Source organism: Mastigoproctus giganteus, chromosome 5 (genome assembly GCF_048544385.1).
Source record: "Mastigoproctus giganteus isolate SK-2022 chromosome 5, ASM4854438v1, whole genome shotgun sequence".
Classification (NCBI taxonomy): Eukaryota; Metazoa; Arthropoda; class Arachnida; order Uropygi; family Thelyphonidae; genus Mastigoproctus; species Mastigoproctus giganteus.
In genome coordinates, this window is record NC_143579.1 from 16293331 (window position 1) to 16305414 (window position 12084).

General features: G+C 34.4%; 1 protein-coding gene across 3 annotated transcripts in view; it reads right to left on the bottom strand.

Annotated features, from left to right (window-relative positions):
• Positions 1 to 12084, bottom strand: part of Ing5 (inhibitor of growth protein 5) — a 111979-nt gene that overhangs the window by 14329 nt on the left and 85566 nt on the right. The window contains exon 7 of one of the 3 annotated variants that reach the window (XM_090373090.1): positions 2944 to 3043. The exons of the other annotated variants lie outside the window; for them this stretch is intronic. Within the exon in view, the coding sequence (XP_090229216.1) occupies positions 3023 to 3043 (21 nt within the window). The 3' untranslated portion in view covers positions 2944 to 3022. Of the gene's footprint in view, positions 1 to 2943; positions 3044 to 12084 lie in introns of those variants that run through there. 3 annotated transcript variants of the gene reach the window in all.

The window sequence follows — 12084 nt, forward strand, 5'->3', positions numbered from 1 at the left end:
GATCTACTCTTCTTTTCTTTATCTCTCTATCTCTCTCTCTCTCTCTCTCTTCCCCCTTTGGTTTTTCCCCCTTTCACTTTTTGGTATATATATGTATGTATGATTGTGTATATATGCTAAAAACCAATATATATATATATATACTTAGTATATATATTTATTATTTTTATTTTTTTTGTTATCTTAGTTATTATTCTTAATCATTATTATTCTTTTCTTTCTCTTCCTTTCAGGTCTTCCCCCCCCCCTCTGGAATGGGCCCCAGAGAAGGAATTTTTTTTTTTTTTTTTTGTCTCATACTCTGAGACCATAGTTGTCCCAACTACTGCTGGAACTGGCCCACCTTCCCGTGGTGTAGACAAGTACCCAGAATCATCTGTCCAGGTGACTGATGCTTCTGAGTAGCCAAGTGGCCAGAACATAACAACAGAACACACAGAGAATACACACAAACCTCCGTCACACACATATCTGGCCCATTTGTAGTGATACTGTTCTTCACAGAGATATCAGGCGGAGATGAACTGACGTTCGAGGAGCCCCCCTTACATAAACATGTCCACACACATGTACTTGGATTTTAGGAAAGCTTTTGATACTGTTGCACATGGAAGACTGCCTGCTGTACAAATTGGAGAGGTATGGCATTAAGGATAAGTTGCTACAATGGAAAAACGGATGGTTTAGTGAGAGACAACAGAAAGTATTAATCAATGGACACTTCTCTTTATGGAAAAATGTTATTAGTGGAGTTCCCCAGGGTTCGGTGTATTCATCAATGATATTGATGAAAGTATATCAGGATTAATGTCCAAGTTTTCAGATGATTTAAAGGTTGGCAGGGTCAGGGTTGTTAACGACAGTAAAGACAGTATGCTACTGAAACTGGATCTAGAGAAGTTGGAGAAATGTGCTGAGAAGTGGCAAATGAAGTTTAACATTGACAAATGCAAAGTACTGTATATGAGTAGCAATAACCCAAGAGTGGTACTACACTGTGGAAAGTGAAAAAGACCTGGGGGGTAATTGTGCAGTCAAATATGAAGTTTGCTGAGCAGTGCAGATGGGCTGCCAGGGCAGGTCATGGAGTCTTGTCAATGATATATAGGAATTTTTCTAGAAGGGACAGGGAGGTGATTACCCCGGTGTATAACCCATTCAAGGCCTTAAACACAGCAATCAGATCACCTTGCAGGTGCCTACTCTGCAGATGCTGAAATTTGTAGAACTTATGCCTTTCTTGGTAAGAGCACCCCTTTGTTTTCTCACCAATCTTTTTGCCCTTCTTTGTATTTGTTCTAGCAACTCTACATCCTTCCTAAAATGAGGCCTCCAGACCTGTACATAGTACCGTAGTTGTGGCCTGACCATTGCCTTTTACAGCAAAAAAAAATTTATAAACATTAAAAAACAATAACTTAATACTCATTTTGATTTGATTGTGGAAACAGTGCTGCGCTTCAATGAATAATGTTGAACTTAATAATTTACTAGTTTTGGCTTATACTTTGCTTAACCTGAGTTCCTCCTGATTTGTTCAAACTGATCTGTCACTTTTTGCAACATCAATCTCATTTGATACAGTGCATATGTATTAATAAATGTGTTTCTGCTTTTTCCCCTCATATATATCATTTGATAATATGAAAATAACTTAAAATACAAGAAGACTATTAATTGTTTGAAGTACTGTGGAAAGCACACTTAGAAAGGATATTTAGGGGAAATCACTAAGCAAAGAGTTCAAAATACAGATTTGGCATCAAAACAGTGATAATAATATCGAAAATATTAGATCTTGTTTCTGCAAAGAACATCAAAAGAATTTAAGGAAAAAAATCTTTTGGTGACATCTAAGTGAAATTCCTAAATAAGGAGTTTAGTAATTTCACACTAAAATTTCAAACAACATTGTATTTTTGTTCAATTTTAAAAAAAAATTCCTTATTCACAATCACTTCTGCACAAAACAAGTAGATCCACTGACATATTAAGCATATTAAATAGGAAGGAAGACATCTTTGCATGCATTCACAGAAATAAAATTAATAATAAAAAGAGATAATATTAAATTAAATCACAAAAATTACCACTTTTTTATGCAACTTCTCTCCTCTCCTCTAAACTATCTAGCTTTAATAGTAGTCATTTTTGTGATTTAATTTAATACCATTTAAGTTTATTCCACAAATGGCTTCATATTTATTATCAGTTTGCATTCATGCTTTTTAATGACCATATTAGATCACCAATATATGGAATGTAACTGACAATTTGAAGCAATGCGCAGACACTAGATGGACATGTGCTAAGTTGCACATGCATTTTTAAATTGCTGAATGCACTTTCACACCACACTGCATGTGCTTCATGCAAAACAAGAGGCATTGTGTAGATGCACCCTCAAAAGTATAATTGTTATTTGTTATTTTTGGTTTTTAGGAGCATTAGCAACTAAGGCCATATTGCTCCGAGAATATGCGGTGGTCATTCCCTGACCTTTCCACATCCTCCATATTGGTGGTGATGGGCTCAAACCCCGGTCTAATCAAGAAGCGTGTGCTAAGCACTGCTGCTCCTTCCCACCTAGCTACGGAGGCACCCTAAGTATAATTGATGTAGTCTCTGAAAATTAAATACAGAAATTTCTTTTCAGCTAATATTAAAATAATTATATCTATCTGTAGTTGATGTTGTTCAACACAACTAAGCAAATGTGCAGACCGTCAAGAGCCTACTGATTACTCTAATTATAGAATCTGAATTGTTACAGAGAATGGAACATTGAAACTTCTAGCAGCAACATGCAATTCATCATCATTGTATATTATAATAGCAGATGAGGAATACAATGTAAAGAGAATAACAAGCAAATGAAAAAGCAAAAAAGGATAGGCATGATTTGCTACTAGAACAAGATTAACAGAGGATGTACTTACAGAAAGGATGCATGCATTCAAAGCTCCTATGATTGCTCCTAGTAAAGTGAATTTAAAGGGAAGAGTCGAGATGAGGAAGATATTCAACATAAAGATGCAGGAGACTGTGCAAAAAATAGCAAAAGTACACTACATCAATAGAGAGAGGAGGTTAAATGATATACAAAGAAAATTAGAGAAGAAGTTGTAGAAAACCATAAAATGCAGAAACTAGAGAATTAAAGTAAAAGAGGTCTATTATAAAACAAAAAAAAATTTAAAAAAAAAAAGGAAAAAAAAAAGTTCCAACCTGTCTGGACAACAAAGTGGCAAAACAGGTTAGAAAATTAAAAGTGGAACACAGAGTGAAAATAGTTAAAACATGAAACAAGAATATAGATACTCTAACAATTATTTTAGAAAGAGGTTTTTGTGGAGGAAAATTTTTGATGACCAGGAAAATAGCAGAAAAAGAGAATTTAATAAGTATTATAACTGAACAGTATGAGTACCTAAACCAACATCAACCTTAAAATATATTTCAAGCTGTTACAAAAATTTTCCTTTCTTCTAAAATAAAATTTCACCCTGTGACTTTAAAGCTTTTTTTTTTTTTTTTTTTTTTGTAATTAATATGACCACAAAATAGGTGTGTAGAATTAGCTTACATGTAAATGCTAAGAATCAACTATACTTAAGTACATTCCATAAAGACATTCCCCACTTCTCTTCTGGATTGGTCTGAAACATTACCACATATTTTCCCTACTATCTGTCTTATTTTAGTGCACAGTAGATAAATATTTATATAACACTACTCTCTTGTCAGGTTTAAAAAGAACTGTTTAGTTAAATACATCTGTTTATACATAAGATAATAAATGAAATGTGTAACTAAAAATTGTACCAGATGCAATATTTTTATTTTAAGGGCTGGGCTATATCAAACATACTTATCTATAATTACTATTACATTAACAATTTTCACTTAAAGGAAATACACAAGAAACATATGTTTAAATATAGCGCAACACTGTGTAGAATAAAGTTTATGTAATGAAAGCAGATACAGAAAAGTTTTTTTACCTATTTTAAATTTTGTTCTTGTGATTAGATAATTTTATCTAATTTCTTGATACATACTACAAAGAAGACATCTTGGAAGGTGCTATAACATATAGTAACCTTGCTTTCATAACAAAAAGATTATTCTATACAGTGGAGTGTTATATTTTCAATAGCAAAACAAAACTGTTTGGTTATTCAGTTCAGGTACACTAATTAATTTTAATAATTAATCTAGATATCTAAATCTAAATATTTTAGCCTCAGTTCAATAATCAATTAACAAATAATCATTTAACAACAACCATAAATGTTCTTTTTTTTTTTTTAAACAATTATTACAAAAAAAAAAGGGGGAGGGATTTATTATTGTTAATAATGACCAATTACGGTCAAACTAAATATAAGGAAGTTATAAGGTATATATGGGTTATTTGGACTAGTGCCAAGGCAATTCAGATTGTGAAGTATCAACAATAACTTTGTAAAGTGTGTGTGTGTTCTAAGGCTGCTTTATCCATTTTTGGGATAAAAAATCCCTAAAAACTATGGGATTGGGTGAGGATGTGTTTAAAATGTTTAAGTTGACATAACATAATCACTTAGGTTTAATGAAATGTGATTTCATCATTATATATATACATTTCTTAGTATGTAAAGGACATATTACAAATATTCAATATATACTGTCAAATAAAAATGTGCAGTTTACACATGTGAGTGTTACATCACCTGCCCATTGGACTGAGCTGTTTAGATTGTCACAAGGAAAAACAACCAAAGTGAGGAAGTGCACACTTTTTTCCCTCTAAGCAACAATGCAACATAAATATTTAGATGTAAAGAAGATAAAAGCAAAAATGAGAAAATTTGTAGCTAACTGAATACAAGGAAAGCATACACTTTAGCTGCAAAGCGAGGTTTCTTTTTTTATGTATTTAAAAATCAGCATTAGATTTATTTAATAGTTTATTTTCGAATATTATGGGTTTTAATATAAATGGAAAAGGAAGCATGGAACTTTGACACAAGTCATTTGACACAAAGATAAAAAAAAGTTTTTCCAAGTAAATTCTTGTAAGATTAATCAATGCAATCAGAATAACTGTTAGACCTGGGGTATAATTTGCTCATTTAATCAAGTAAAAGAGAAACAGAAATTATACACAATATCTCAGGTGGCACTAATACACTGCTTAATCACTTTAAAAAATGTTCTTGTTTATACTCCAGCATGACCACCAGGTTAGAGAAGTTTACAATAAATCAGGAATACAACTGCTAATCGTATTTAGCAGTCACAGGCTTGAACCACAGTCCACTAAAAGGGCATGTGTTAGTGCACTTTTGTCCATGACCACTCGGCTACACCATACTATTTAAACCATGGAGGGTTGGATTATATGCAATAATGTATGCAAAAATATGTAAATCAAAGGTGGTGGTGGCATTATGTGTCCACCAATGCACCATACAGCCACGTGACCCAACACGGGTGTATAAATATGATTTATCAGCGATGAGGAATTAACAAGATCCTACAGACTTCTAAAGAGGTATGATTGTCAGTGAGTATAGCAGGTACTATTGCAGAGAGGACAGCTATACTTGTTGTGTATACAAGGCTAGTGTTGTTTGAGTCTTTAACAGATGGAGAAAAAAAAAAAGTAAGATGACAGAATGCAGTGCTTGCAAAAATTGACTGAAATAACTTTTTTTTTTTCCTCCTTCATTTATTATGTCTGCTTTTGTTCTTTGGAACATCCTTCTTCCTTTTGAGTTGACAAACTCAAAAGGAAGAAGGATGTTCCTGAAAATTACAATCTGTTGAATTTCAAGCTGAATGTCATCAAGTTTCTATTGTCTTCACACCCCTCAACCCATTCACAGTACTATAAGTTTTAATAGTCTTTTGTGTCTGAGGTTATCATTAAACAAAAAAAAAAAAAAAAAAAAAAAAAAAAAGAAGCATAAAGGTTACATTGAAACACTCAGGTCTTGTCTCCGGTTATTACATCTTTAAAAAAGGCACTTGAGTAATTATTGAAATTGACAAGGTGTTGGCAAATTTCTTTTTGAAAAATTTATTCCTCCTCTTAATTGGCTGGCACATATCCATAAATGTGCAGAAAGATATCTGTGGATATTTTTCTGTAATCAGAACAACCAAGTTCTGTTATTTATTGAAAGATGTTATATGCATGTGCTTGAGGATGAATTTATCTAGGGACGTGATCATCAGACTTGGATCACTGGATTTGGTCATCAGAGACTGACCTTGGTCTTCTACCAGAAATGTAATATACCATCTCTGAAATATTTTTGGCAATTTTCTAACAATACATTTGGCTGTCTTCTGCCCTTGGTCTTCTGTTGCTAAGTTCATCGGAAATGTGTTACACAATCTATGAAATATTTTTGGTTCTTCTAACATTACTTATGTTAATAGTTTTGTGATTTATTTTTTGTAAAACTTTAGTCGTTCATGAATATCCATAGTACACAAGTTGCCAGATGCAAAAATAAGAAAGCATAGCATTAGTAGAAGCATATGATACAAGAAAGCAAGCTTATACAGCATCAGTCAAAAAAAAAAAAAAAAAAACCCATTTCACACATCCATTTGCTCTAAAAGTTTGTCCAGATCTTCCTTGAAATTTATTTAAGCTATCAACAACTTCCACGACAGCTAGAAGTTTGTTCCAGCAATCAACTACGAGTTGGTTAAAGGCAAATTTCTGCACATCTATTCTACAACTGTCTTTCCTCAATTTGAATTTATGCCCCCTCTGGTTCGTAATCTAAGCAAGAGGAAGAATCTGATCAGCAGTGAGCCTGTTCAGCCCATTCAGGGCCTCATACACCTCAATCAGATCACCTTGCAGGTGTCTAGTCTTCAGATGCTATAATTTGCAGAACTTAAGCCTTTCTTGGTAACAGAAACCCTTTGCTCTGCTCACCAATCTCATTGCCCTTCTCTGTACTCATTCCAGCAGCTCTACATCTTTCCTAAAATGAGGCCTCCAGACCTGTATACAGTACTCAAGGTGTGGCCTGACCATTGCCTTATATAAAGGGATAATGAACTTCTTTTCCCTTCTGACAAAATTCCTATATATCATTGACAAGACCCCATGAGCTGCTCTGGCAGCCAATCTGCACTGATCAGAAAACTTCATACCTGATTGCACAATTACACCCAGGTCTTTTTCATTCTCTACCACCCTGTGTGTAGTATTACTACTTCTCAGCCCATCTGCCCAACTTTTCTAGATCCTGTTGTAGTAGCATACTGTCATTACTAACATTAACAACCCTGCCAACCTTTGTATCATCTGTAAACTTGGACAACCTGATATACCTTCATCAATATCACTGCATTGATAAATATACAAAACAACAATGGAACCAAGACCGAGCCATGGGGGATTCCTCTAATAACATTAGTCCATGAAGAGCAGTATCCACTGATTACCATTCTCTATCTTCTCCCACTCAACCACCCTTTTATCCATTGTAGCAACTTGCCCTTAATGCCATACCACTCCTATTTGTACAGCAGTCTTCCATGTACAACAGTATCAAGAGCTTTCCTGAAATTCAAGTACAGTCAGTCCTCGTATAACACGTATTTGCACTGCATGAATTCGATCATACACGATTTATAAATAGGGGAACGTTATCTTATATAACACGAACCGAATTTGCTTATGCACGATTCGCCTTTGTGTTTACAAGAAATGACAGTCGAACCATTTTTACAAGAAATGGCAGAATCACCCCAACCGAACGCAACACGATAGGAATGAAGAGAAGATTCTGAAAATGTATTTATGTTTTTTATATCAGTGAAAGGGAAACACATTTCACCATAATAACGTAAAAACCCACACAATTCCAGCTATCGGTATAATCGCAAATGCAATTAGATCGAGTTTACTACCAGTTTATAACAGATTCCGCTAGCAGAAACACAACTGGAAATTGTTTTTATTGTTTTATGGTAGTAACCCCCAGAAACGTGCTTTAGTAAAATGTGAGGTGTTAATAGTGTATCTCTGCCTTTACGGTGTTGTTTATTCAGTTGCTACACGCACGCAGCTTTGTTTATGTGTATCAAGCGTGCCTCCTCATTTTGTAATTGTGCTTTATTCCCTAAAAATTAGTAAAATACTTAAAAGGTGTGAAAAGGAAGCGTCCCGGTGAAGACACTGCAGATTCAGAGAGAAAAAGAAAAGCAATAACGATAAACAGAGGTGGACTAGGTCAAAAATTCTTACCCGGGAAAATTTATGGTGCCCTCATACAAGCGTTTAGGGCCAAAATCACACCGGCCTCCGGCCCACCGGGGTTTCCCCAGTAAGGCTTATGGCCAGTCCGCCTCTGTTGATAGAGAAAAAATATTAAATTGTGAAACTCTTTGAGCGAAATGAAAGACCATGTGATATTGCACGTGCTACAAGCCTAAATGAGGCAACGCCGAGAATTACAAAGCATGCAAAGAAAATAAAAACTTTCATAACAGGAACAACTCAAAGTGTAAATCCATTAGATTAAGACATGAAGAACTGGAAGAGATGGAGTGGCTGTCATCTGTTTGGAAAGAAAATCAAACAAAAAACAAGTTTGCTTACGATAGAAGCAACGCATTAGCAATATTTTATTACGTAATAGTCGTAATAAAATACGTATTTTATTCGTAAAAAATACTTATGTATTTTTTATTATTTATTATATTATAATAAAATATAATATAATAAAAATGTTATAAAAATATAATATTATTTTATTACGTATTTTAAATAAAGATTTATAACGATTTTATAACGTAATAAAATACGTATTTTATTACGATTATTTATTGTGTTTGGTAATGTTTTGGTTACCAATGTGTGTTCAATCTTGGGTAGTCGGCACCTAACCCTATTTTTCCCATAGGGCCTGTTGTTTATATTGCACGATTTTGCATTGCACGAGGGTTTCTAGGAACACAACTATCGTGCTATACGAGGACTGACTGTATATGATATCAAAATTATTTTTTGCATCCAGTTCCTTTGTGACCACACTGTAATATCTAATCAAATTGGTCAGACTAGACCCTCCCCCCCTTAACAAACCCATGCTATGTCTGAACTATTACTGCAGTCTTGTCTAGATGATCCTATAACGCTTCTTTAGCCAATGACTCCATTATTTTGCCGGAATAGAAGTTACACTAACAGGTCTATAGTTAGTTGTCACCTTTTGAACCCCCTTTATGAATTTGGAATATACCTGCACATCTCCAGTCCATGAGGAACTCCCCTGAGTCCAAGGATGCTCTCATAATTATGGCTAAGGGTTTGCTTAATTTCTTTGCCACCTCCTTTACTATAACTGGATAGATCCCATCCACCCCAGGTGCATTTTTTATGTTTAACTTCAACAATTTCTCCTCCGCTTTTTTCTCAGTTATTACAAAATAATTAAGCTCCCTGTTAGAGTTTAATAAGCTTCTATCCTCCACTTCCCTAGAGAATTCCTAATGTGTGAATGTAGATTGAGTATTTTGCATCTCGAGGCTACATTATGTCATGAGCTTGGTACATTTTGCTATGTATACACCATTTCATTAATGCACACATGTACTGTCCCCTCCAGTTTTACTTTATCTACTGAATGCATGAATAGTCAAACTAATAGAACACACTCATCTGCAAAAAGATCTAAGCCTCCAAAAACTTTCTCATTCATTTAAGTAAATGTGGTCTTAAATTTCAATGATGCCCATTTTTATCTATAATCTGCCAAGCTCTATTTACTTTTTCTCACAAAGGCTCAATTATTCATTGCCTCGGCCATGATTTGTCTCAATTGCCCTAACTATTCGCTGTACGATTTCACTTCAAAGGTGGCACTTTTATGTATATGTCTTCTCTGATATTCCTTGTCATAGACTTCCTAATTTGGAAGTTCCTTTTTTTGATTTCCTCTGGCTCAAAATCTCTCTGTCCCATTCTGTCAAGTTCATCTGTTGCCTCTCTCTCATTCTTCCAAATCAACTGATCACTTGGAACTCGCTGACTTCTTTCTTTGAAACTTGACCTTCTCCAGTGAAACTTTCCTAACATTGAGGTAATTTTCTTTTGCTATTTCAACGTTCACAATTTGAGCTGGCTTCAGTTTTCTAGTTATAAAGAACCAGCTGGTCAAGATGCCAACACTTTTGCAATTACTGATGACCTTGCACAGATTATTCATTTACCTACCAGAATATCAGACAATCCCAATCACACACCCAACACTCTTGATCATTTTTCTCAACAACAACACTTCAAAGTACATAGTCAGTATTATTGGTCCCCTAAGCTATTCAGATGACAACTTGGTAATGGTCTTTTCTCCAATGGAGCCTCTTCCATGGCCATTCTCCACCATGTTGTCTAGCATTGCAGGAATAAAAAATGGAACAACCAGCATGATTTATATTTCTTCTTTATCTTGGTTGGATTATTGTTTTAAATCTTCTGATCCCAAGATTGTGTCAGTGAAATTATTCTTGTAAGTAATCTTCTATTCTACATTCCATCCTAAAATCTCATTCCTTATCTAAACCTTGGCTCCAATAAATGTGCAAAGGGAGTTCAAAAGAAGAATGTAGCATACTGCAACTGGCTTGTATCAAAATTTCCAGCTTCATTATCTGCTTACACTGAAGCTTGAAAAACTTGCAAAATAATTATTAATCAGGCTAAATTTGATTTTGAATGGGCCAAGAGTACTTGCTTCTTGTCCAAATGATAGTCAAGCATTCTGGTTCTTGCCAAAACTTCTGTCCATAAATAATCCCATCTCTGTTACAACCTGATGGATCTATTGTATCTTCAGTTAAAGACAAAGCCAACTGACTATCATCCTATTTTTCTTCAAACACTTGAATCAACGATCTTGGTAAACCGCCTTCATTCTTACTTAATAAACACAATATTTGATGCTTCCTGTGGTCTTGCAAGTGTGTTAGAAGAATTCTGAACAATCTTGATGGTGTTTTTTCTTTTGCATGGAAACTTTTCCAATCCAGCTATTTCCTGAAAAGGGTGACAAATCCCTTCCTTCCAATTATTTCCTCATTGCATTTACATCTATTCTTTCTAAAGTAATGGAGAAATCCATCAACTGCCAACTCTTAAACTATCTTGAAACCTTTCATCTGATCAATGATATGGATTCTGCCTATATAGATTCTGTCAGTATCAATCCATTGGTGATATACAATTGCGATTATATTACTCACCTCTGAACAAATTCAATGGAAGAGTTTGCTCTTGATGCTTATAAGGCTTTTTATCATGTTTGGCATAATGACCTTATAAAGAAACTTCCATCTTATTAATTGCCAACTGGTTTTTGCAATTGGGTATACAGTTTCTCCTTGACTGCTCATTACAGGTAATAGATGGCTCTCTGTCTCTTAACTTATCCACTAGTGGTAGCATTTCTCAGAGTTCAGTTCTTTCTCTTATTCTTTTCCTCTTGTATATTAATGACCTTCTTCCACTGACTGAAAAACTATGGATAGTTAGTTTATCTGATAAGAGCACACTACATTCACCCTTCCAATTTGAGATACCTTGTCCTTCACAAACAGCCTCAATTTCTCAAATATCCATTACTAATTCCTTAATTCTGATCTCTTTGGTAATTCTCCAAAAGGTAAAAAGAAAATTTAGTTAACTTAAATCATTCTAAAATTCAGTCCTGTCTTATTTCTCTCAAAAAAGAGCCTACCGTTCCTATACTCATCTTTGATTATGCTCAAATTCCTAGACAAGACCAGATATTATTATGTCAGGGATTATTCTGACTTCTAATCCCTCTTGGCATAAGCATATTGTAAATATTGCATCCTCTGCATCAAAAAAAATTGCATTTTATTTTTTGTTGTTGAAAATACTTCTCTTATAAACTCTGTAAAAATCTCAAATGGAATATTGTTCCCACATCTAGGGTGGTCCCCAATACCTTTTCCTAGCTCTTTGACTTAATTCAAAAGAAAACAATCATTTTAATTAATTATCTATCTCTTAAAAAGTCTCTCCACTCTCAGTCTTATAGATGT